This window comes from Lampris incognitus, chromosome 1, assembly GCF_029633865.1.
Source record: "Lampris incognitus isolate fLamInc1 chromosome 1, fLamInc1.hap2, whole genome shotgun sequence".
NCBI classification, from domain to species: domain Eukaryota; kingdom Metazoa; phylum Chordata; class Actinopteri; order Lampriformes; family Lampridae; genus Lampris; species Lampris incognitus.
Window position 1 is genome coordinate 96,627,118 of NC_079211.1, and position 25,210 is coordinate 96,652,327.

The 25,210-nt window shown below is 43.8% G+C and overlaps 1 protein-coding gene across 1 annotated transcript in view; it reads left to right on the forward strand.

Annotated features, from left to right (window-relative positions):
* ipo11 (importin 11) overlaps positions 1 to 25,210 on the forward strand; it is a 388,461-nt gene that overhangs the window by 15,289 nt on the left and 347,962 nt on the right. The window contains exons 4-5 of the mRNA XM_056273222.1: positions 11,255 to 11,327; positions 15,712 to 15,915. Of these exons, the coding sequence (XP_056129197.1) occupies positions 11,255 to 11,327; positions 15,712 to 15,915 (277 nt within the window). The remainder of the gene's footprint in view (positions 1 to 11,254; positions 11,328 to 15,711; positions 15,916 to 25,210) is intronic.

Genomic DNA, 25,210 nt, shown 5'->3' on the forward strand with positions numbered 1-25,210 from the left:
ATTCCATTGCCTAACAACATGGGGATCGCTGGTTTGAATCCCCGTGTTACTTATAGCTTGGTGTCTGCGGGTGGGAAGCTGGATGTGGGTATGTGTCCGGGCCGCTGCTCTGCTCTAGCGCCTCCTCTGGTGGGTTGGTCAGTGCCTGTTCAGGGGGGAGGGGGAACTGGGGGGAATAGCGTGATCCTCCCACGTGTTACGTCTCCCTGACTAAACTCCTCACTCAGGTGAAAAAAAGTAGCTGGCGACTCCACATGTATTGGAGGAGGCATGTGGTAGTCAGCAGCCCTGCCTGGATCAGCAGAGGGGGTGGAGCAGCGACTGGGACCGCTCGGAAGAGTGGGGTAATTGGTCGGATACAATTGGGGAGAAAAAAGGGGGAAAAAAAGTGCCGAAAAGTTGGTACATCATTTGGGAAAAACATGATAGTTGCTCGGGCAAAACATGATAGTTGCTCAGGGAAAAAAAAGTCCTGTAGAACCTACATCCTATTTTGTAGAGTTGCACCGATTGATCGGTGGTTGACTAGGATTGGCCGGTTGTCAGCTTGATTGGCCATGACCGGTGACCGTCAGTCTCAGATATATCCGATTCTGTGCTGGTCATATTTACACACGTGCCGCACGATGGTTCACGTCGCGCACACAGCGGCACATACTGCAATTTCACAGCCACACACACACACCCTAAAACATGTTAGATAAAGTGGGATATGCTGCGATTCATTTTTAGTTGGATTTTATTTATACAAAAAAAGCCCTGTCTAGTAACCTGGAGCACTTGCTTTGTTTTGAGATTTTTTGAGTGAGAGTGAGAGAAGGTCCTGTAACCTGGTGCAGTTTTGGAGAAAATGTAAAGGTCGTTTAATAGTCAGTGTTTTACTCTGAGCATACAATTGAAATTTCCATTAAAGAAAAATGACAAAAGTGTTTGTATATGCTGTCAGTTATAGTTCTTAGAAAAAAAAATGTCAGAATCGGCAGGTCAGACTTTTAAAACATTGGAATTGGCCAAGAAAATTGCAGCCGGTGCATCTCTACTATTTTGTATCTAATTGTTCTCCATCTGTCTTCATTCTGAAACCACAACACAACAAATGTGGAGGATGACTAATTTTCATTGCTGCCACTTAAAAAGAGGCAAAATTGTCTAATGTTACTATTTTAAAGTTACATAACATAGGCAGGGTAGGAATTTGACGTAAGCAGAAATGACTAATCTTGAAACCTATTTGTGTTTTACTATGATGGAGTGAGTAGATGAACATTTAGCTGACAAATCTGTTACAATTTGAATCCATGCCATAATAATCTGGGCTGCTCTAATTACAAATCAAGGATCCCCAGCAATGCCAAGTAAATGTGTTTTTCAATACTCTGAATTGAATATTAGGCCAACAGAGGAACATTTGCTGAAATCATATTAGCTTTCTTTGGGGAATAACATCGTAGGATAAACAACATGGGCATATTCACCTATCAGCCAAAACATTAAAACCACCTGCCTAATATTGTGTAGGTTCCCCTTGTGCTGCCAGAACAGCTCTGACCCATCAAGGCATAGACTCCACAAGACCTCTGAAGGTGTCCTCTGGTATCTGGAACCAAGTCCTTATCAGCAGATCCTGTAATTCCTGTAAATTGTGTGGTGGGGCCTATATGCATTGGACTTGTTTTTCCAGCACAGATCCTTGATCGGATTGAGATGTGGGGAATTTGGAGGCCAAGGCAACACCTCAAATTCTTTGTCATGTTCCTCAAACCATTCCTGAACAATTGTTACAGTGATGGAGGGCGCATTATCCTGCTGAAAGAGACCACTGGCATTAGGGAATACCGTTGCCATGAAGGGGTATACCTGGTCTGCAAAAATGTTTAGGTAGGTGGCAAGTTTCAAAGTAACATCCACATGAATGCCAGGACCCAAAGTTTCCCAGCAGAATATTGCCCAGAGCACCACACTGCCTCCGCTGGTTTGCCGGCTTCCCATAGTTCAAGTTCAAGTTCAACTTTATTGTCATTTGTAGAATACAATGAAATTCTTCTGCTTTGGCTCTCTCTGTCTTAACACAAAGGACACATGGACAAAGGACCCATAGGACACACCATCTCCCCAAAAATGTATAGTACACGATAACACAACAATGTAAGGTGCATACGGGTGTGTGAGCTGCTCAGCAACCTGACTGACTGTGGAAAGAAACTATTACTGAGACGGGTGGTGTGTGATTTGATGTGCCGGCAATGTTTTTTTAGATGGAAGGAGCTAGAATAGCACACGAGCGGGGTGGTTGGTTTCCTTAATGATGTTTTGGGCTTTCCTTTTGCAGCGAGTGTTATGAATATTATGAAGCTGTGGTAGTTCCATGCCATTGATTTTGCTGCTGTCTTTACAGTCCTTTGAAGCAGTCTGCCATCCTGAGCAGTCATGTTTTCAAACCACACTGTGACACAGCCTGTCAAGACACTCTTGACGGTACAGCGATAAAAGTTCACAAGATCTTTGGTGCTCATACCAAACTCTTGCGACGCCTCAGAAAGTAGTCTCTGCTGTGCCTTCTTCAGGATGCAATTGGTGTTGAGAGGCCATGTGAGGGTGTTTGTGATGTGCAAACTCAGAAATCTAAAACTTTCCACAATTTCAGTAGATGACCCTTTGATGGGAATAGGAATGTGATTTTCTCTGGCCTTTCTAAAGTCAGCAATGATTTATTTAGTCTTATTGACATTTAGAGAGAGGTTATTATCATGGCACCATCTGGTTGAATCTTCCACTTCCCTCCTATCGACCCTCTTATCACTGTCACTTATTAGTCCAATTACTGTCGTGTCTTATGCGAATTTAATGATACTGTTGTTGTCATATTTAGCAACACAGTCATGTGTAAAAAGACTGTACTGAGCCTGAGGACTGAGACAGCAGCCCTGAGGTGTGCCTGTTTAAAGAACTAATTTAGATGAGTATGGTTTACTTATTCTCACATTCTGAGACCACCCAGTCAGGAAATCAAGTAGACATTACAGATAGAGTTGCCCGGACCAAGACCTCTTGAGTTTCAAAACTAGTTTGAATGGTACAATTCTATTAAAAGCAGAATTGCAATCAGTGAGCAACATTCTGACATGGGTATTTTTCTTTTCAAGATGTACCAAAGAAGTATGCAGAGCAAGTGAGATAGCATCATCTACAGATCTGTTGGAACAGTAGACAAACTAATGGGTCAAGTGTAACAGGAATGTTACATTTTTTATGTGATATAAGCAATCGTTCCACCACTTCATAATAACAGATGTCAAAGCAGTCAAAGCAACAGGTCAGTAATCATTAAGGCAAGAGACAGGTGTTTTCTTAGGTACAGGCATAATGGCGGTTTACTTAAAACACAGTGGAATCACACACAGTGACAGGGACAGTTTAAAAATATCAGTAAATGTGAGATAGCTGAGTGTTATCTGCCTTGAGGACACGGGAAGGGATGCCATCTGGGCCAGCAGCTTTACGAGCCTTAACCCATTTAAAAGTTTTACTCACGTCAGCCTCTGTCACCCAACTTCATCGGGTGGGCACTGTGCTGCTGTCACTGGGTCCAAGTTGTGAGCTTCAAAGCAGGCGTAAAAGTTTTTAAGTTTATCAGGGAGAGAGACAGAAGTGTTTACCCAGACTGGGTTTAGTTGTAGTCCCTAATCGCCTGCAGCCCCCTCCACATGCGCCGTGAGTCACAGCAACCATAGTCATTTTCCAGTTTGTCCCTATATTGTCTTTTAGTGGCTTTTATGGCTCTCCTTAAGTCATACCTGGATTTTTTTTGTAGCATTCCTTGTCCCCCAATTTAAAAGCAGTGATACTTTCCTTCAACCTCAGGCAAATGTCACTGCTAATCCAGGGCTTCTGGTTGGGGTAGGAGCGAATAGTCTGTACTGAGATACAGTTTTTCAACACAGAATCTAACATAGTCAGTGACCTGTTCAGCATACTCATCCAAACTCAAGGCTGAATCCTTAATCCTTTGAATCCAGTCTGTTGATTCAAAACATCCCTGAAGTTTGGATTCGTGTTCTTTATTCCAACACCGTATTGTGCTTACAGTGGGCTGCATGCACTTTGCTTTCTGCGTATAGGCAGGAAGCAAGAACATTGTCAGGTGGTCGGATTTCTCAAAGTGAGGTCACGGGATAGACCTGTAAGATACCTTGACCATGGAGTAACAGTGATCAAGAGTCTTATATCCTCTGGTTGGGCAGGTGATGCATTGGTAAAGATTTGGTAGCACAGATTTCAGGTTACAGTGGTTTAAGTCCCCTGCCACAATTGAAATATGCGCAGGGTGCAAGTTCTCCTGCCTGCTAATGGCTCCATTCAGGAGCTCCTGAAGGGAACGTCTAATCTAAACATCTAATCTTATATCCAGTAAATTCTTGTGATCATAGGTAATTGTGCAAGATGTGTTTTGTGCAACAAAATTGACATATAACACGAAAACAAACTACAAAGTGAGAGCAGCTCATAGCGACTCGCCATGGTATGGTGCCATCTTTGATCTCATCACTCGATTACAGTCCGGGTAGCATTGTAGTAGGGTAGGGTAGTGCATCCTGGTGCCACCTCTTCCCCAGGTAAATGGTGCATATGCACCCAGCCATCCATATGATGTCAAGTCAAGTCAAACCTTATTTATATAGCACATCTCATACACAGGTAACACAATGTGCTTTACATAAAGTGACAATAAAATCGAAACAATCTTAAAAGTGCAAATGTAGAAAAGAAATACGCACATCAATAGGTGTTTGTGCAGTTATACAGGATTCGGAGCAAAATATACAAATATCAAAATATACGAAACATGCACGTGCGCGCACACACACACACACACACACACACACACACACACACACACACCAAGAACTTAGCCGTAGTCTGTTGCGAAATGTAAGGTTTTTAACCGGCTTTTAAAAGTGTTCAGTGTGGCGGCCTCTCTCAGGTCTTCAGGCAGGCCGTTCAATCTACTTGGGGCATGAATACAAAAGGCAGCTTCCCCTGCTTTAGAGTTAGTACAAGGGATGGTTAAAAGACCACTGCCTTTGGACCTGAGAGCTCTTGCTGGTTTGTGTCTAATTAGCATGTGTTTTATATGAGCAACAGGCATGGGCATAAGTCCATGAATACTGGGATGGCATCCAGTGCTTTACATATGTCCCCATCCCTAGGGTTAGTGGTTGTGTCAGGAAGGGCATCTGACATAAAATTCTGCCAAATCATTATGCAGATTGACAAGACCAGGAATGACATACCGGATTGGTTGAGGCCCGGGTTAACAACAGTCGCCATTGGTGCTGTGCCCTCACAGGGTTCTAATGAAAACTATGTGCCTGTTGGGGAATGTAGGAAAAGAGAGGAGAGGAGGGGTACAAGCAAGACAGAAAAGAGAGAGGAGACAACTGAAGAGGAAAACTTCAGAATGGCCACATTTAATGTTGGGACAATGACAAGCAGAAGGAGAGAAATGGCAGATATGATGAACAGAAGAATACAAGCGATGTGTGTTCAGGAGACAAAGTGGAAAGGAAGCAAGGCAAGAGAGATTGGAGGAGATTATAAGATATACTACCATGGGACAGACAGTAAAAGGAATGGTGTGGGAATAATCCTAGACAGTCATAGAAGCCATAGAAGTAAAGAGGGAATCGGATAGGCTGATTTGGATGAGGTTGGATGTGTATAGACATCTGACAAATATAATAAGTTTGTATGCACCACAGGTGGGGTTGCAATGAGGAAGAAAAAGTGAATTTCTGTAGACAACTGGACAATATAATGGCAGGCATACCAGGAGATGAAAGAGTTTTCCTTGGAGCAGACTTGAATGGACACGTGGGAGAAGGAAATGGTGGCGATAAGGATGCCATGGCAAAATGTGGGTTTGGAATGAGAAATGCAGGTGGGGAGTCAATAGTTGATTTTGCTACAAAGAATGATATGGTTATAGTTAATACATATTTCAAAGAGGGAAACCCAGACAGTAACCTACAAGAGTGGAGGCAGAACTATGCAGATAAGGCTACATTGTTTTGCAGAAAGCGGCACTTGAGGGAAGCTGTAAATTGCAAAGTAATACCAAGCGAGTGTGTAACAAAACAACATAGACCACTGATATGCCAAATAAAGACAAGAAGCAAACTCATAAAAGTGCAAAGACCAGCAGCATGGAAGATTAAATGGTGGAAGCTGAAAGAGGAACTTTGTAGAGAAAGCTTTAGGATGAAGGTAAGAGAGCTGTTGGGAGACAAGATTGCCACTTGATTGGGACAGAACAGCAGAAGGACTAAGGGCAGCAGGTAGGCAAGTGCTCGGAGAATATCAAGGGGGTAAAAAGAAGGGACAGGAAATTTGATGGTGGGAGGAAGTAGTGCAGCACTACATAAAGAAGAAAAAGTTGGCCAAAATGAAGCTGGACAAAAACAAGAATGAGCAAAACAAGAATGAATATAAGAAAGCTTAGAAAGAAACTAAGAGAGCGGTAGTGATAGCAAGGGCAAGCGCATACAAGGACCTGTACAAAAGACTAGATACAAAGGAAGGAGAGAAGGATATATATATAGAATAGCCAAACAGAGAGACAGAGCAAACAAGGATGTTGAACAAGTAAAACTGATCAAGGACACAGACGGAAGAGTACTGTCAAAAGATGAGGATATTTTACAGAGATGGAGGGATTATTTCAGTCACCAAATGAATGAAGAGAATAACAGAGAAAGAAGGACAGATGAACCACCAAGGAACGAAGAGGACGTGGGAGAGATTACAAGGTATGAGGTAATAAAAGCAATTTGCAACGAATGAAAAAGGAAAAACTGTGGGACCGGACCAGCAGAAGTCTGGAGATACTTGGGCGATACTGGCATAGAGTTCCTGACTAGACTCTTCAACAAGATAATACAGACTGGGACTTGACTGGGAAAATGTTTGTGGTTCTCCTTGGACCAGTCAGTTGTTACTCACGACTGCTGACTGGGAGCACCCCACAAACCTTGCTATTTCAAAGATGGTCTGACCCAGTCATCTGGCCCTAACAATTTGACCCTTGTCAAAGTCGCTCAGGTGTTTGCTCCTGCCCTTTTTTTCCTGCATCCAACATGTTGACTACGAGAACTGATTGTTCACTTACATTCTAATCTACCCTAACCTTGACATGTGTCCTTGGTTGGAGATACTCAACATTATTCGGTTCGCCTGTGAGTGGTCATAATGTGTTGGCTCATCAGTGTGCCTCCCTTCTCTTTACCCAAAGTTATGGCCCTCACTCTTTCCTTCCGCCCATTCCTACCCCTCTCCTTCCTCCTTCCCTCCCTCCCTTTCCCCAGGCTCTCTGTATCTCTTTTCCATTCCAGCTCCAGCTGTAGTTGAAGGGAACACAACAGGGTACATTTCTTTTTCTTTCCCTTACTTACGGTTTCACTGCTCACTGCTCTCCACATTTCCATCCTCTGTATGTGAAAGCTTCTCCTAATGTCAGTTTAATAGCAAGTCTTGTTGGTGAATGAGCTGGGGGCAGAGTGTAGCCAACGCTTACCACAGGCAGGTCCTTTACCATATGTCATCCAGGGACAGAGATGGCACAACAGCTTGGCATATTCATATAAGTTCCTGGTCTTCCAGGGCCTGAAATTAGATTCCAAGTGGAAGGCATCGCATGGGATGTGCGCAGTATGTAACCATGTCACTGCTGCGGGCTCTGCTGCTATAATGTTCCTGTAAATTTGCCACCTCTTTTAAGTTCAAGGTGAAATAATGTAGGCATTGGAAAAATAACTTCACTCCCTTTTTCCCAGAGGGATTAAGACATTTTGGTATGAGCCAAAATCTGTGTTTCTTTGTGCCCACTTCTTTATTTTCCCTGTCTATTTTTTTTCCACACAAGACATTCATATTTAAGGCATTTTTCAAACTTGGTCCATTTTGTTGGTTCAAATCTGAGTGTGGTTATTCCATCCTGCCCCCACTGGTCTCTTTTCGGATTACGTTATTTGGTTGCGCACCCTCGGTCTGTTTACATCATCAATACGTAAGGAACATGCAGCTTTTATTACCAATGTCGCTAGGCCTTGACACAAAAGGAAGGCAAAATGAAAAGCCACATTATATTTACTTTTTTATTCATCTTTTTGTTAACAAGATGTCAGCACCAAAATAACTGTGTTTGGCATTTTCACTACGCCATAAATGCGTCCTGCTGTCGGAGAATGATGCTAGCCGCTCAGATAAGGAAGTTTTTGTGGAGACAGGTGGCAATGTGAAATGAATTTGCAGCTTTGCTTTCAGAGCATACACAGATACCCTCATGGTGACTGAAAAATGTGGCTATCTGCAATTATTTCCCAAATACACTGCGTGCACAATTATTAGGTAAGTTGTGTTTTTGATGATTAATTTTATTTTTTTAACAACTACAGCGCTCTCGCTCAATCCAAAATGTTAATAAAGCTCAAACCTGAATATTTAAGAAAGTGAAAGTCAGGTTTTGTCTTTCTTAAGAGAATATCTCAGTTTGCACAATTATTTGGCAAATATTGGTGCGCAGAATTATTAGGCAACTAAATGAAAAGCGAATATTTTCCCATCTCACTTGTTTATTTTCATCAGTTAAAGTGAAAATAATGAACAAACAACTGAAAATTTACAAATAAACATTTCTAACATTTCCACACAAAAAAAGTCAGTGACCAATATAGCCACGCTTCTTTTCGATAACCGTCACAAGCCTTCCATCCGTGGAGTCTGTCAATTTCTTTATCTGTTGACAATCAACTTTTTGTGCAGCAGCAACCACAGCCTCCCAGACACTGTTCAGAGAGGTGTACTGTTTTCCTTCATGGTAAATCTCCCGTTTAAGAAGAGCCCACAAGTTCTAAATAGGGTTTAAGTCAGGTGAAGAAGGGGGCCATGTCATTTTCCTGTCATCTTTAAGGCCTTTACTGGCAAGCCATGCAGTGGAGTACTTTGATGCATGTGATGGAGCATTGTCCTGCATAAAAATCATGGTCTTCTTGAAAGATGCAGGCTTTTTTCTGTACCACCACTTGAAGAAAGTGTCCTCTAAAAACTGGCAGTAGTTCTGGGAGTTGATTTTAAGTCCATCTTCAACCCGAAAAGGTCCAACTAGCTCATCTCAGAGGCATAGCCCCTAGTGTCCGCCACAGTATCATTAAAGATGAGCTAGTTGGACCTAGTTGGACCTAAATATTCAGGTTTTAGCTTTATTAACATTTTGGATTGAGCGAGAGTGCTGTAGTTGTTAAAAAATAAAATTAATCGTCAAAAATACAACTTGCCTAATAATTGCGCACGCAGTTTAGTTTTTAGATGCGACAAGCCTGAATTGGCATGTAGCTGTCCTCTAGTCACTATTTTAAGATTGTTAGCATTTTTGAAAATTTCATTCATTCATCTTCAGTCACTTCTCCGGGGTTGGGTCAGGGCACTCCAGATGTCCCTCTCCCCAGCAACCCCCTCCAGATCCGACTGGGGGATCCCAAGGTGTTCTCAGGCCAGATTGGACATGTAGTCCCTCCAGCGAGTTCTGGGTCTACCCCAGGGTCTCCTCCCAGTTGGCCGTGCTTGGTAAACCTCCAAAGGAAGGCGCCCAGGAGTCATCCTAATCAGATGCCCGAACCACCTCAGCTGGCTTCGTTCAATACAAAGGAGCAGTGGCTCTACTCTGAGCTCCCTCCAGATGTCCGAGCTCCTCAACCTATCTCTAAGGCTGAGCCCAGACACCCTACAGAGGAAATTCATCTCAGCCGCTTGTATCCGCAATCTCACCCTTTCAGTCACTACCCAAAGCTCATGACTATAGGTCAGAGTTGGAGCAAAGATTGACTGGTTAATTGAGAGCTTTGCCTTCCGGCTCAGCTCCCTCTTCACCACAACGGTCCGGTACAATGTCCGCATTACTTCTGATGCTGCACCAATCTACCTGTCAGTCTCCCGCTCCATCCTACCCTCACTCGTGAACAAGACTCCAAGATACTTGAACTCCTTCACTTGAGGCAACAACTCATCCCCAACCTGGAGGGAGCAATCCTCTATTTTTCAGTAGAGAACCATGGTCTCAGACATGGAGGTGCTGACTCTCATCCCAGCCATTTCACACTCAGCTGTAAACTGCCCCAGTGCGTACTGGAGGTTGCATTCTGATGAAGCCAACAAAACCACATCATCTGCAAAGAGCAGAGATGCAGTTCTGAGGTTCCAAAATGGACACACTCCTCACCTTGGCTGCACCTTGAGATTCTGTCAATGAATATCACAAACAGAATCGGAGACAAGGGACAACCTTGGCGGAGTCCAAGACCCACCGAAAACGTGTTTGACTGGTCAAACTCCCATGCCCCCTTCAGCACTTCCGCAAGGGTAAAGAGTTGGTCCGTTGTTCCATGGCAGGACGGAATCCGCATTGTTCCTCCTGGATCCGAGATTCGACAGTCGGTCGGAGCCTCCTTTCCAGCACCCTAGAGTAGACTTTCCCGGGGGGCTGAGCAATGTGATGCTCCAATAATTGGAGCACACCCTCCGGTCCCCCTTTTTGAAATATGGGAACCACCACCCCAGTCTGCCACTCCACAGGTACTGCCCCCAACCTCCACGCGACACTGAAGAGGCGTGTCAGCCAAGACAGCCAAGACATTTTTGAAAAGTTTATTTTAATTAATAATTTCATATTTGATGGTGATATATTTATTGTAGGAGAATTTTGATGCATCAGCGGTCTACTGTGTGGTGGGAACATGTGTCGACCAACTGGACAGATAGTCATTGGCTAGATCATTTTAGAATGAGGAGGCTACATTCATATGGAGTATGTGACGTGTGTGACATCCTCAGTCCCTACCTAACAGGGCAACAAGATTTATTTCCTGATTTTAGATCGGATTTCTTTCACATCAAATGTGAACTGCACTGGAGTTCAGGTGAACCGTACCCCAGACCCCTGTTTTCTGGAGGAGTCTGGTACGGTCCCTTGATGTGCACCTGAGTTCAGAAAACAGTTTTCACATAAACAAAACGAACAGAATTAATGGCTCAAGCAAACCTGGGTCCGCACCAAAAGCTCTAGTGTGAAAGCACCCTAATCTTCACAGTGCTGTTTTGGTGCCAAGACCAAATCTGGCTGAGATTTCATTTTTGTCTCTCTTCTTTCTCTCTTCTTCCCTCCTTTTAACTTTTTTTTTAATCTTTTCATTTGTCTTTTTTGCAGTGCTTTGTCAGAAGAGGAGAAGACGTCATTGCGAGCCGGACTCATTACAAACTTCAACGAGCCTGTCAACCAGGTCAGTGTTGTGACATGTTTGTCAAAGTGGAATAACCAAAGTCACCACTTTGCTGTAGTGGAAAATGAAGGCTGTGCTATTTGTGAATTTTGATTATAATTTTGAATCACCTTTGTCTTATTCTCATTTTGGGAATAATGAGCATCATGTGTAATAAATAATTTAAATAAGCAAATTAATTTTCTTTTCACATTTTTTAATTATTTGTCAAACTGTATTGAAGAGAACACCACCCAACACTCAGCAAACACCCCGTACGCTTGGTAAATAAACTTCTGTTTAACTCTAGTTGTAACCATAAAACAGAGCATAGCGAAATAAAAACAATTCTTGACCAAAATCAATTGTAACTGTGAATGTGAAGTCACAAACAAATTAAGCAGCCAGGAACACTGATCAGTCTCATTTAGGTATATATGTTTTGGAGAGAAAATGGACAAAGGTACAAAGGGAGAGGAATTATCTATTTTTTTTTGACATACCTGTCTATTTGATCACGAAGCCCGCATCTGGTCCCGTGGGGTCTTCATTGGGTGGTGATGGCTGGTCACGTTTCAGTATCTGGTCTACCACTTTGTCATATTATTGATACCACTTGACAAAATATCCACCAAAAGGCATATATATATAACCCATTCTGAGTTTTCTTTTTTTTTAATAAATTTATTTCTGATTTTTTTCCCTTTTTCTCCCAATTTAGTGGCCAACAGCTCCCTATTGTAGTTCAAACACCCACCTTCATACTGTATGCGTTCGCCAACTGCATCTCTTTGGCCGGCAGTCTCGAAGGAGATGCCTTGCCACTTTTGTGACAAGGCGAATCCAGGCCGAACCACTGCTTTTTCCGACACACACAGAGACGCATTCATGCCTCCTCCGATACATGCGCAGTCGCCAGCCACTTCTTTTCACCTGACAGTGAGGAGTTTCGCCATGAGGATGTAGCACGTGGGAGGATCACATTCCCCCCCCCCCAATAGGCACCCCGACTGACCAGAGAAGGGGCTAGTGCAGCGACCAGGACATATACCCACACCCGGCTTCCTACCCGCAGACACGGCCAATTGTGTCTGCCCAACCAAGCCGGAGGTAACACGGGGATTCGAACTGGACATCCCCGTGTTGGTAGGCAACGGAATAGACCGCCACGCCACCCGGACGCCCAAATTAATTTATTTTATTGGTAATTGGGAAAAAAAACCCCGATTCCCATAATCGTAGAAATGCTGAATATCGGATCCAATAATCAGCTAGGCCGATATTCGGTCAACCCCTAAAATCAACTACTGAAGTAGCTTTCAAACTTCGAAAAGTAATGACTGTCTAGTCGTCAGTGGTTTTATTAATTTCTTTTTTGACCCTTGTATTTTTGGTAAGAGGTAGGGGACCTGGAACTATATTTTACAGCCCCAGAGAATGACATGGCTTGTTCGCCCGGGTTGATCTGTTTCTGAAATGTTTCAGTCATTTTTGTAAAATGCCATTAAGTACAAGCTTTACTTATTGATAAAAGTAAAAGGACAATGAATGGTGTATTTATGTAAATGCTCTTATTGAGAATATCAATAACGTAATTGATAGGGTAAAGGTGTGCTTTTTACAGCCCTTTGGTTAATGCAACAACAAAAGCAGTGCAACAGTCCAGTTTTGTAACATTTCCATCTGTCTGAGGGCGCATAGCACAGAGTAGTGGCCATTCATCCTGATTTCTCACATGGTCCCCACGGGACAGTCCTTCACCTTCAGGACTGATGGAGTCCATAAGGAACAGATTGACTGCAATTTAAACTCCATACGTCTCACCTGCCCATACTTCCCATTGTCAAACCCAAATCACCAGAGGATATTTTGCGCACGCACACGTGTGTGTGTGTGTGTGTGTGTGTGTGTGTGTGTGTGTGTGCGTGCGTGCGTGCGTGCGTGCGTGCGTGCGTGCGTGCGTGCGTGCGTGCGTGCGTGTGTGCAAGAGATATTGTTCAGTTCTGGGCAGGTTTGTTGGTTGTTTCACAAATCTGAGCACACAGCTCATTTTTCAGTCTAGGCAGGTTTATTCTTTTTTTAAAGGCACCTGCCTGGACGTTGAAGCGTTGCAGGAACCCTAAAATTTAACAAGAACTGAAAATGCAAAGTAACAAAATGCTGGTTATTTTTTTATGTATTTATCTATTTATTTGAATTTTTCCCCTGTTTCTTCCAATTGTACTTGGCCAATTACCCCACTCTTCCAAGCCGTCCCAGTTGCTGCTCCAACCCCTCTGCCGATCCGGGGAGGGCTGCAGACTACCACATGTCTCCGATACATGTGGAGTCACCGGCTGCTTCTTTTCACCTGGCAGTGAGGAGTTTCACCAGAGGGATGTAGCGCATGGGAGGATCACGCTATTTCCCACAGTTCCCCCTCCCCCCCGAACAGGTGCCCCGACTGACCAGAAGAGGCGCGAATGCAGCGACCATGACACATACCCACATCTGGCTTCCCACCTGCAGATACGGCCAATTGTGTCTGTAGGGACGCCAGATCAAGCGGGAGGTAACATGGGGTTTTGAACCAGCATTCCCCATTGGTAGGCAACAGAATTGACCGCCATGCCACCCGGACGCCCCGGTTACTAATTTATTTTAATTTCATGAGTTGGCTTAAGTTGCCTTTTGAAGCGTGTACGCTGCAGACTATGAATGGCCGAAAAGAGGCACATTTTTCGATTTGGTGTTTGTGGCCAATGTTGTGGAAAGATAGGGTTAGAGTAGCTAAAAGGGGACAAGTGGTTGTTGCTGCTTTAACCTTGATGCTCGACTTTTTTTCACACCTATGCTTCTAAAGGGTGCTCAGTTGCTGCATTTTGGAGGGTGACCTAGAGTGGGCAGTCAGTTATGACTTTCTGTTGATTTGCTTTTTCATGAAGCAAAGTTAATTGTCAAGCAAAGCTGAGACAATTTTAACCTTATTTTTTACAATGTAGTTTCCAAAATATATATCACAATAATTAAGGGGATACAAATATGTTATCAATTAAAAAATTGTCTTGGATCTCAGATTTGAAAAGGTCTTTATCTGGATGACTACTTTAGTATTTTTCTGTTATGTAATCCAGTTATTACAGCTATAGCTTCTATCAAACACCCTTGTTGGGCTCCACAACCCTTTCAACATACCAAGTACATAGTTTGGTAGTTCCATTTAGATTGGCCATGCACCCAGAATTAAGGCTGTAGCCATGGCCATGTGTCCTATACCTCTGTTCTGCAAAGGCACATAGTTTTTTTCTTTTTGGCACGCTATTACTCTGCTTTGCAGCAGCAAAACACGTGAAATGAAAACCCGAGTGATGGCAATCAATATCCTAAAAGCATGAGCAAATGCTAAGCATCTACAAGAATTCTTGTGGCAAGCTACAGGCAAAGTGTGTGTTTGTGTTTGTGCGTGTGCATGTGTGTGTGTACAGTGTAAAAGCAGCTTAACACCAATTTGTTCTGTCTTGCCTTATTTTCCTCTTGACGTTTCCTTCCACTTTGAAGTTGTTTGCTTTTCACAATGCTCAGCCCAAGTTTTCTTGCCTGTTTTTTCAGTGACTTAATTCACAATTTACTTCTCAGGTTCACCCGCTCATGATAGGAAAAGTATCCAAGGTCAAGGTTGCACCACAACAAGTTCTTATGATCATATCGGGTTGATACCAGGCAAAAATAGTGGTGGTCTATTCCGTAGCCTACCAACACGGGGATCGCCGGTTTGAATCCCTGTGTTACCTCCAGTTTGGTTGGGCATCCCTACCGACACAATTGACCATGTCTGCGGGTGGGAAGCCGGATGTGGGTATGTGTCTTGGTCGCAGCACAAGCGCCTCCTCTGGTCGGTCGGGGCGCCTGTTCAGGGAACTGGGGGGAAGAGCGTGATCCTCCCACGCGCTACGTCCCCCTGGCGAAACTCTTCACTGTCAGGTGAAAAGAAGTAGCTGGTGACTCCACGTGTATTGGAGGGGCCATGTGGTAGTCTGCAGCCCTACCCGGATTGCCAGAGCGGGTGGAGCAGCAACCGGGATGGCTCGGAAGAGTGGGGAAAAAATAGTGTTTACCAAAACAAACAAACAAACAAAAAACCTCATTAAATATCAGTGTACAATGGCTGGATTTTCTTGGCTTTTTGAATTTTCAAAAGACATAACAACTGTTTTATAATTTTTTTTACTCTGACCTTGACCAAATGATCAGAAGTTTAGGTTATTTATTGAACGTGACAGATAAGGTTATTTGGCAATACTTGTAGTTGTTGTAGCTGATATGGGCACATCCTTGCCTGAAGCTTGGCTTCTTTTGTCAAACCTTCATCGGCTGTACTTTTAAGGCAAATATTGTCATTACTTCCTTTGTATGTTTTCCTCGCCAGATAGCAACCCAGATTGCAGTGTTGATAGCCAAGGTGGCCCGCCTGGACTGTCCCAGGCAGTGGCCTGAGCTCATCCCCATCCTGCTGGAATCGGTGAAAGGCCAGGATGGCTTGCAGCAACACAGAGCCTTGCTCACCTTCTACCACGTCACCAAGACCCTGGCGTCCAAACGCCTGGCGCAGGACAAACGTCTCTTCCAGGATGTAAGTTGGTCCTTAATTTAATGCTTGTTGGTTGTTCAATCGTCTCTCTTGGTTGTACGTCTTTTTACAGCTCTTGGAGTGTTTGTTAACTATAGGGCTGTCACAAATGTCTATTTTGGTAATCGAGTAATCTGTCAGTTATTCTGACAATGCAGTTAATTGGATGAGAAAAATACCTCAAAGTGTTCTATTTAAGACCAATAATGTAACGTAGGATTTACTTTGGCGTACACTCTGGTTCCTCCGCTCTTTTTCCCACTGTCATTCAATATCGGCCTCTTTGCAATATGCTTTTTTTATTTGTGGTCCACAGTCGTGTGTTGTCCGTTAGTGACAGGCATAGGCGCAAGTCCATGAATACTAGGATGGCATCCAGCGCTTTACCTGTGCCCCCGTCCATAGTGGTTGTGTCAGGAAGGGCATCCGACTTAAAATTTTTCCAAATCAGTATGCGGATTGACAAGACCATACTGGATCAGTCGAGGCCTGGGTTAACAACGGCTGCCATTGGTGCTGTGCCCTCACAGGGTACCGATGGAAACTGTAAAATCTGCTGTGGTGGCCCCTGAGAAACAGGGAATAAGCAGAAAGAAGTGGAAGAAGACCAGGAAAGGCACTTCAGAAATGTAGTCCACGTTTAGTGTAAACAATCTACTGAAGCATGGAAGACCACAGCATAATTGTTCTTGCGCACTCACACTTTAGGGGTGGCAGTCTACTTACAGTCTTTATTGACAAAGTCATTGGCCACAATAGGATCTTCAGACCTCTGTGATATCTCATCTGGTATAGTGATTTTGAGTATTGCTGGGTAGAGAAGACCAAACTTCAAAACTGGGTAGGAGCGTGGATTGCACTTAATTGCGCCAAACGCAGCGCGCTTCTTAGCAACAGAGGACATATAATTAGGGAATACAGTAATTCTCTTGCATTTGTAAAGGAGGGCAGAGTTTTCCCCAGCTCACTGTAGAATCAGGCTCCAGACATGGAAGAAGTGTACCCTTGCAACAAACGGCAATGGTAGGCTCCCCTCTTTGGGTTTCTCTTGCAGGGCTTGGTGGGTACGGTCAAGTAGGGGCTTCTTATTCAGTCCAAGTAGGTCCTGGAGTAGCTGGGCGACAAAATCAGAGGCACGGGGTCCCTCCAGTCCCTTAGGCACACCCATCATGTGTATGTTATTCCTACCGGATCTACCCTCCAGATCTTCCCACTTGTCATCTAGACATTTCATTTGTGGGGTTAGCTTGCTAACTGTAGCTTCTAGCTCATTTATCCAATTACTGTGTTTGGTAGCCACATGCTCAATTTCTCCCACAGTCCCCTCATATGTGTCCACTGTACGCTGAAGTGGTTCAATTGATTTCTTTAATTCTTATCTCACGGATGATATTTCAGATTGCTGACTCGTGGACAAAGCATCAATTTCCTGGATATGTCACTCCTAAGGATGTCCATCATGGACTGTAACAGCATAGCATCAAGGGAGGTTGTGATGTTTTGTGGCCTCTTGTGGGCTCTTACTTTTGATTATTTGACATCATGGTCAGTCAAGAATCAGATTAATTGAGCTAGAAAGTTTTCAAAGTTCACTATAAGCAGTCCCAGACTATTAATATGCAAAACTGTACAATGAAAAAGTATATTTAAGTCACATTCTCTCGGAGCAGTAAGGGGAAACGTCTACTTTCTTCTGTGCTCCATAGCCCCCCCCCCCCATCAGGAAGTTTTTTTGAGCCACTGACAAGTGGGGGCTGGTACAGTGAGCTGGGTTAGTTTGGAGTGGAGGATGTCTGGGATGATGGTGTTGAACGCTGAGCTGAAGTCCACAAACAGGGCCATTGTGAATGTCTCTGGGGAATCGAGGTGTTGCAAGATGTAGTGCAGCCCCATGTTGACTGCATCATCTACTGACCTGTTTGCCCAGTAGGCAAACTACAGGGGGGACTAGCAGGAAGCCTGTGATGTCCTTCAGGTGGGCCAGCACCAGTCTCTCAAAGGATTTCATGACCACAGACGTTAGAGCAAAGGGCCTGTAGTCATTTAATCCTGAGATACAGGGTTTCTTGGGGACCGGGATGATAGTGGAGCTTTTGAAGCAGGAGGGGACTTTACACAGCTCCAGTAATCTGTTGAAGGTCAGTGTGAAGACGGGGGCCAGCTGGACAGCATAGACTTTCAGACAGGAGGGTGACATGCCATCTGGGCATGGTGCCTTCCTGGTATTCTGTCTCTGGAAGAGCTGACTCACATCCTCTTCACAGATCATGAGTGCAGGTGGGGTGTCAGTGGGGAGGGGCTGGCAGTGGGTGCAGTTGGTTGTGTGATGTGGCTGGAGAGGGTGAGGGGTGTAAGAGTGGGCTTATCAAACCAGCCAGGTGTTGTAACGCCTCACTTACACAGGCCTGGGGTGGAATATAGACACCAACCAGAATAAGTGATGAAAATTCCCATGGTGATAAAATGGTTTACAGTCTCTAAGTGAAGGCTGCATGATTTCTTCAACACTGTGACATCTGTACATCAACCTTCGTTTATATAGAAGCAGATTCCACCTCCCCATTTTTTCCTCGTTAACGCTGTTTCACGGTCTGCTCGGAGGAGTTGCAAGTGAAGCAGATAGAATGAGCTGTCCGGTATATGCTCACCAGACCAGGTTTCAGTGAGGCACAGGGCGGCAGACCTGGAAAAGTCTGTATTTGTTCCCGTGGAAGAGCAGCAGTTCATCCATCTTGTTGGCCAGAGAGCGGACATTCGCCAGGGGGATTGGTGGGAATGCAGTTTGAAATTCCCGCTGTCACAGTTTAATGAGCGCTCTGGCTCACTTCCTCGGCTCTGGCGGAGTCCATACTGAGCTGCTGCTCCTCCAAGTCGGGGTGAAGCCGCTAACCAGCTGTAGGCATGGATATTGCAAGGAGTTTATCTTAAATCTCATCCATACCCTTATAGGTCTGGCTCATATGCTTCTGGTTCTTTTTCATTACTAAATAGATATGTTTTTTTGAATTACTTGAGAAAAAGAATAAACTCAGAAGAGGTTTAGAATTGATTTATATTTTAAATGTAACTAAATATTGTTTCTAGAGCAGCAAAAGTAAAGTTTACAACAGCAAAGTCACTATATACGTTCAATATCTCACTGGAAACAAATCTAAAATATCAATAAAATAAATATTCATGACATCAAAACACTGAGTGAAGTTTAGAAAGCATGAAGATCATAGACGTCAGTCAATAGTAGTCATTCCTCCTGTCCTCCTCCCTCTGTTGCTGGGAGAGGGAGGAGAGTGGCTGGTTTGGGAGGGGGGCTGCCATCTCAGCCAAGCAGCTAAATTCACAAGAATTTGCGACATTTTAAGATTCATGGCAAACTAAAGCTCATCTGTTAGGCTACATACAGACAGCTTTCATCTTAGCTTGTTCACAACAATTCACTACGAACAAAGTGATTGGAAATCTCGTTTTTCGACATGTTTATACTTGTTGAACAGATGGTTTGATAAATTACTCTAATTGGTTTTTACTCACGAGGCTTTTATTGCACTTACAGTAAGAAGCACCGAGTTGTGGTTGACCCAAGTAAAACTTCATATTTCACTTTGCCTGTGCGGTCAGGGTGTGCAGGGTAGGCAGCACCTCATCCAGGTTAATACATTTTTTTTGTTGAGATTTTTGACCATTGTAAAAACAGCTTTTCAATGCATTATTTGTTTCAATATTACAATTTTACGCCAGTAAAATTAGTTAGAAAAGTTGTTTTAACAATATGATTTATGCCCCATTCACCACAGTTTGCTCCCAAACCTAAAATTTGTAAATGCAGACTGATAGGCAGCGTCTGCCTGTGCCCCTCTATTGCCATGGAACAAAGGCAAAATTTTTTGTAGTTTTGCACATGCATCGGTAAGGCTGTAGCCAGGGCAATTTTTTTTTCTCCCCAATTGTATCCGGCCAATTACTCCACACTTCTAAGCCATCCCAGTCACTGCTTCACCCCCCCTGCCGATCCGGGGAGGGCTGCAGACTACCACATGCCTCCTCCGATACACGTGGAGACGCCAACCGCTTCTTTTCACCTGACAGTGAGGAGTTTCACCAGGGGGACGTAGCACGTGGGAGGATCACACTATTCCCCCCCACCCCCCACCCTGAACAGGCGCCCCGACCGAATAAAGGAGGCGTCAGTGCAGCGACCAGGACACATACCCACATCCGGCTTCTCACCTGCAGACGCGGCCAATTGTGTCTGTGGGGACGCCTGAGGGAAAATTTTTAACTGAGGTCCAGCAGCATAATTAGACAGGTTTATTTTGTAGCTTGTATATTTGTACTTTTTTTTTTATCCTATTCCCAGGAAAATTTGAGTTTCAGACATGTAACTTCCTGCATTCTGGTGAATTGTTAATGCACGTGAATCACAATGTTACCTACGAACAGCAAATCGATCAGTTGAAAATATTCTTGTGGAAAAAGTTTATCATATGTATTTTCTAAAATAAATAAGTATATAAAATAAGTAAGTACAGCATAATCTGACCACCTATGATTACTCATTTACATTATCATTATTTTCATCACACGCATCATTTGTATCAAGTGTTTTGATTAATTAGATTGTTACCCTAAGTTGTAGACTAAGGTGTAGTGCGTTATAACTGAATAGTTAGAAATACGTGAAAATTCAGATGCATGACAGAGCACGTATTGAGTTGGGTTGCCCATGCTGAGTTGAGATGTTGGAAAGGAAGACAAAACCCCAAGTGAAGTTTTAACATTTTGAGATGCGAGAAAAAAAAAGAAGAAGTGAGCTGTTTACAAGGAAAACTCCATTGGATACCTTTTGAAGGTTGTGTGCATAAATCTGTGTGTGTGTGTGTGTGTGTGTGTGTGTGTGTGTGTGTGTGTGTGTGTGTGTGTGTGTGTGTGTGGAGCTGAGCTGAGCTGAGCTGACTGAGCCCCGCCCTCCGCCAAACTTCAACACAAGACAGCAGAGGACGGAAGCAACGTGCCTGTAATTCCACTACAGGATTCCAGCTCTCATTATCCACACTCCCCGACCGAAGCCCATGTGCTGTGTGTTAACTGTGCTATGAGACTGTCCTACACAGTCTTCTATATGCCCCAGGCTTGTTAAGACAAGCATAAGGCTGTAGATTGTGATTGAGATTTTTTTTATAATCAAATTAATTGAGTTACTCGATTACATAACTGCCTGATTTGTTTTTTTTTTCTTCCCCCTGTCACTTTAATTTGGTCTTTTTCTTGCTCTCAGTGTAGCAGTTTTTTTTCTGCCTTTCTAATTTGTACCTGTACAAATGATTTGAAATGGGTGTCGTTAAGAGGAGTTTGTGCAGAGAAGGATAATCCTGTGAAGGCTGACAACACTGCAGTTCCAACGACGGCCTCTAGGAGATGCTGTTTAGATGCTGTATCTGATCTGTGAACTGGGACCAATAGTAGTCAGATTGTGTGTGTATGTTTGTGTGTGTGTGTGCGTGTGCAAAATAGAAGAAAGCATATGTGTAGCAGTATATAAGTGACTTGAAATGTGTTTGTGTGTTTGTAGTTCAGTCTTTCCAAGTGAGTGTGAATCAAAACTGATGCTTCACTGCTGTGAAGTTAATCATCTTCTCTTTCTTCCTCTCTTCTGAGAGATGGAAAGAGAGAGAGAGTTTCAAAAAGCCTCTATGCAAAACAGGGCATCCTTTACAGGGCGACATGGACCCTACTAAACTGCTGTTTTTAAATGATCTGATGATGACTTCTTTGCTGAATGCATTATGCGTTGTTTTCTGACCTTTAATGCCAGTTGGGTTGCACACTCACACAAGGACACACAAAAACACTCCAAAGAAAATTGTAAGGTTTGATCTCCTTTCCACCTAGTTGCTATGGATTGCAGCTATGTGGAGCTTTTCGAGTTGCAGCAGTTGTGTGGAGCGTGTGTAGCCAGCTGGAAATTGTAGTTTAAAAAAGCGAGATATCCATCACACTCAAGTGTTGAAATAACAATGATGGTCACAATCCATTGCGCACGCAGGGTGTTTTCAGTGGTTGCGCTCAGTTTGGAATTACTGGCATGCTACGTATCGCATACTGTTAAGAGTGGGGAAAACCGCTTCTTCCATCTGTACATCCCCAAAAGTCCGCAACCTTGGTGTCATTCTGGACTCCACCCCCTCATTCCAGTCACACATCAAATCCGTTACCAAATCTGCTTTCTTTCACCTCAAAAACATCTCCAGACTCTGGCCACTACTCTCAGACTCCATGGCAGAGACCCTCATCCATGCCTTCATCACCTCCCGTCTGGATTATTGCAATGGAGTCCTGTCTGGGGTACCTAGCAAAGCCCTAGACAGACTTCAGTATGTGCAGAATTCAGCTGCCAGGGTGCTCACATGCACCAAGCCCTGGCAACACATCACTCCCACCCTTGTCCACCTTCATTGGCTCCTGGTCAAATCCCGCATTTCTTATAAAATCCTCCTCCTCATCTATAAATCCCTCCATGCCCTTACCCCCCCAGTACCTATCAGACCTCCTTAACCCCTGTATTCCGTCCCGGGATCTGCGGTCCGCAGACACGGGCCTGCTTTCCATCCCCCACACCAGCCTGCAGACTTTTGGGGATAGAGCCTTTAGTGTGGCAGCCTCCACCCTTTGGACCTCTATTCCAGCAGGGATCTGCAACGCTGCTTCTTTGGATAATATTAAAATACTACTGAAAACCTACCTTTTTACTAAGACCCATGGTCTGTTGTCTTTTGATCTTTGTTTTTTTTTCTTGTTCTTATCAAGTGTAAAGTGTCCTTGGGGTTCCTTGAAGGAGACACGTGGTAGTTGGCAACCCTCCTCGAAAGGCACTATACAAAACGAAGTTGTTGGTGTTCGATGGAGTGCTGTTGACAGGAATTACAGAGTCTCTATTAGCTTATGATCAGACAATGACATAGTATGGCAGAAGCTGTTTCCTTGTTAAGGATTACTTCTTGCAGCGCAACAGCTTTCCCATTTTGATTCAACCATGTCAAGTCTTGTGAAGGAAATGTGTTTTACCACTCTCTGTTGTGCTATGCACTTGGCACAAAGTGTGCTTTGTTTACCTGTCATATGAGCTCTTGATTAAGGTAGACACAAGCAGCATGTGACGTTTCATATACCGAAATAATATGGACTCAGGTTGAGGAGCAGACCCCATTTTCAGCAAAGCGTTACTGTAGGAGGTAGCAAGTGTTGAACCCAAATGTCAACGATTTTTGGGAACTTACAAGTTGTATATTAACGTTTTGTCTGTGAGGCCATGTTGCTGATGTCCTCCCCAGTTGTATCTGGCCAATTACCCCACTCTTCGGAGCTGTCCCAGTTACTGCTCCACCCCCTCTGCCAATCCAGGGAGGGTTGCAGACTACCACATGTCTCCTTCGATACATGGGTAGTCGCCAGCCACTTCTTTTCACCTGATAGTGACGAGTTTCACCAGGGGGACGTAGCACGTGGGAGGATCACGCTATTACCCCCAGATCCCCCTCCCCCCCAAACAGATGCCCCGACCGACTAGAGGAGGCATTAGTGCAGCGACCAGGACACATACCCACATCTGGCTTCCTACCCGCAGACACAGCCAATTGTGTCTGTAGAGATGCCCAACTAAGCCGGAGGTAACACGGGGATTCAATCCGACGATCTCTGTGTTGGTAGTCAACGGAATAGACCGCTACGCTACCCAGAAGCCCTATTTTGTGTGCTTTGATTGCACTTTTTGCACTTACGGTAACATAAGTGTAGTTGTCATCAACTCAAGTAACGCTATCTTCAATTCATCATGTGTTTTGGCTGAGATGAGGGAGAGGGAATTAAGAAAAGTTTGGTTTACAGTCATCATTGTTGTAAACTAAAATTGCGGGTACTTCGATGGTATGGCGGAATTTTTTTAAAACTGTTTCACTGGCCACATAAAAAAACAAAATCAAAACTGAAATCCAAATCAGAATCAAGATTTATTTCTAAATCTAAAATAAACTGAATTGAAATCCACCCGAACTTAAAAGAACACTAATCGCTCAGCACTAATCTGTAGCTATATGCTTGAAGCTTTTTTCAGTTCTCGTTATGTGAACTGTAGAAGCATTGTATTTGTACTATCTTGTCAGTGTGGCCGACTGCATCTCTCGTTGCCTGCGAATGGTCTGGTTGATTAGCTCTTTGTCCTGTCAGGGATGCATTTTCACCTTGATCTTCTGGGCTTTTGCTTTGTTTTAAACACAGGCCAATTACTCCTGAAAAATTCTCGCATTTTGCAAGACTGTGGGCAGTGATGGAGTCAGAGGGCACGTTGGGAGTTGGGAAGTTTGATGTTCACAGAAAGATGAATCAGTTCCTCTGGCCACAACATTTATTGAGAGCAACATGTCATCACTCATCTAAGTGACTTCTTCAGTCTCAACTGACTGCAGGTATCCCCACCCTCATATACAAGGGTGGGCATGAGCATGCATAAAGACAGAGTTTGATGTTCTTTTGTAGTCTGCATGCTGATCAGGGTGGTGTGTTACAGGTGTTTAACTTGTTGGGGAAAAGTGCTTTGGCTATTTACCTCTTCTTGATATTTCATAGGAACAGCTTTCATAAACAGCTACTTTTAGCTCTCATCAGAAACCGTGAAATAGCTCCACTTTCCTGGCACTTTCAGTAACTTAAGGCGATCAGCCAGTCACACTTTAACAACGCCAGTGAGATAGACGGTATGTCTACGTGGGACATGAAAAGAGCCATGAAAACATGACCATGTTTTAACAGGGCTATTGGCAAGGCTCAGGGTTTTCGGTTTTTACCGATTTTCACTGAAAAATACCCAGATTTTTAAACTGATTTTTACCCAGATTTTATGTTTCCACGGATCCAAAAGTTGTTCCTGTTCATGTGAGGTTATGGACAGTGAACTCTTGTGTTGAAATTCGGCATGCTGGATGGCTTTGACAAATAAAAACCGAAAACGCTGAGCCTTGGCTATTGGGCAGGGGAAAAAAAGTGTTCATATAAAAATTATTGGTCAGAATTTGTGGTGATGTTATTCTATTGGTCAGTAGCCAAAAAAATGTTAATTCTGGCTGATGTGAAAAACACGCCAGAAATTTCTGTGTATCTAATTTAATTCTGGCAGCTTGTAGCACTCAGTAGTAGCAAGAATGGCTCATCGTGTTAAATTTGGGGGCCATGAGTCAGGAATCCTGTCACTTAGTATGACTTTGATTTAGGAGTGTAACGATACATTCAACTCATGGTTTGGTTCAATAGA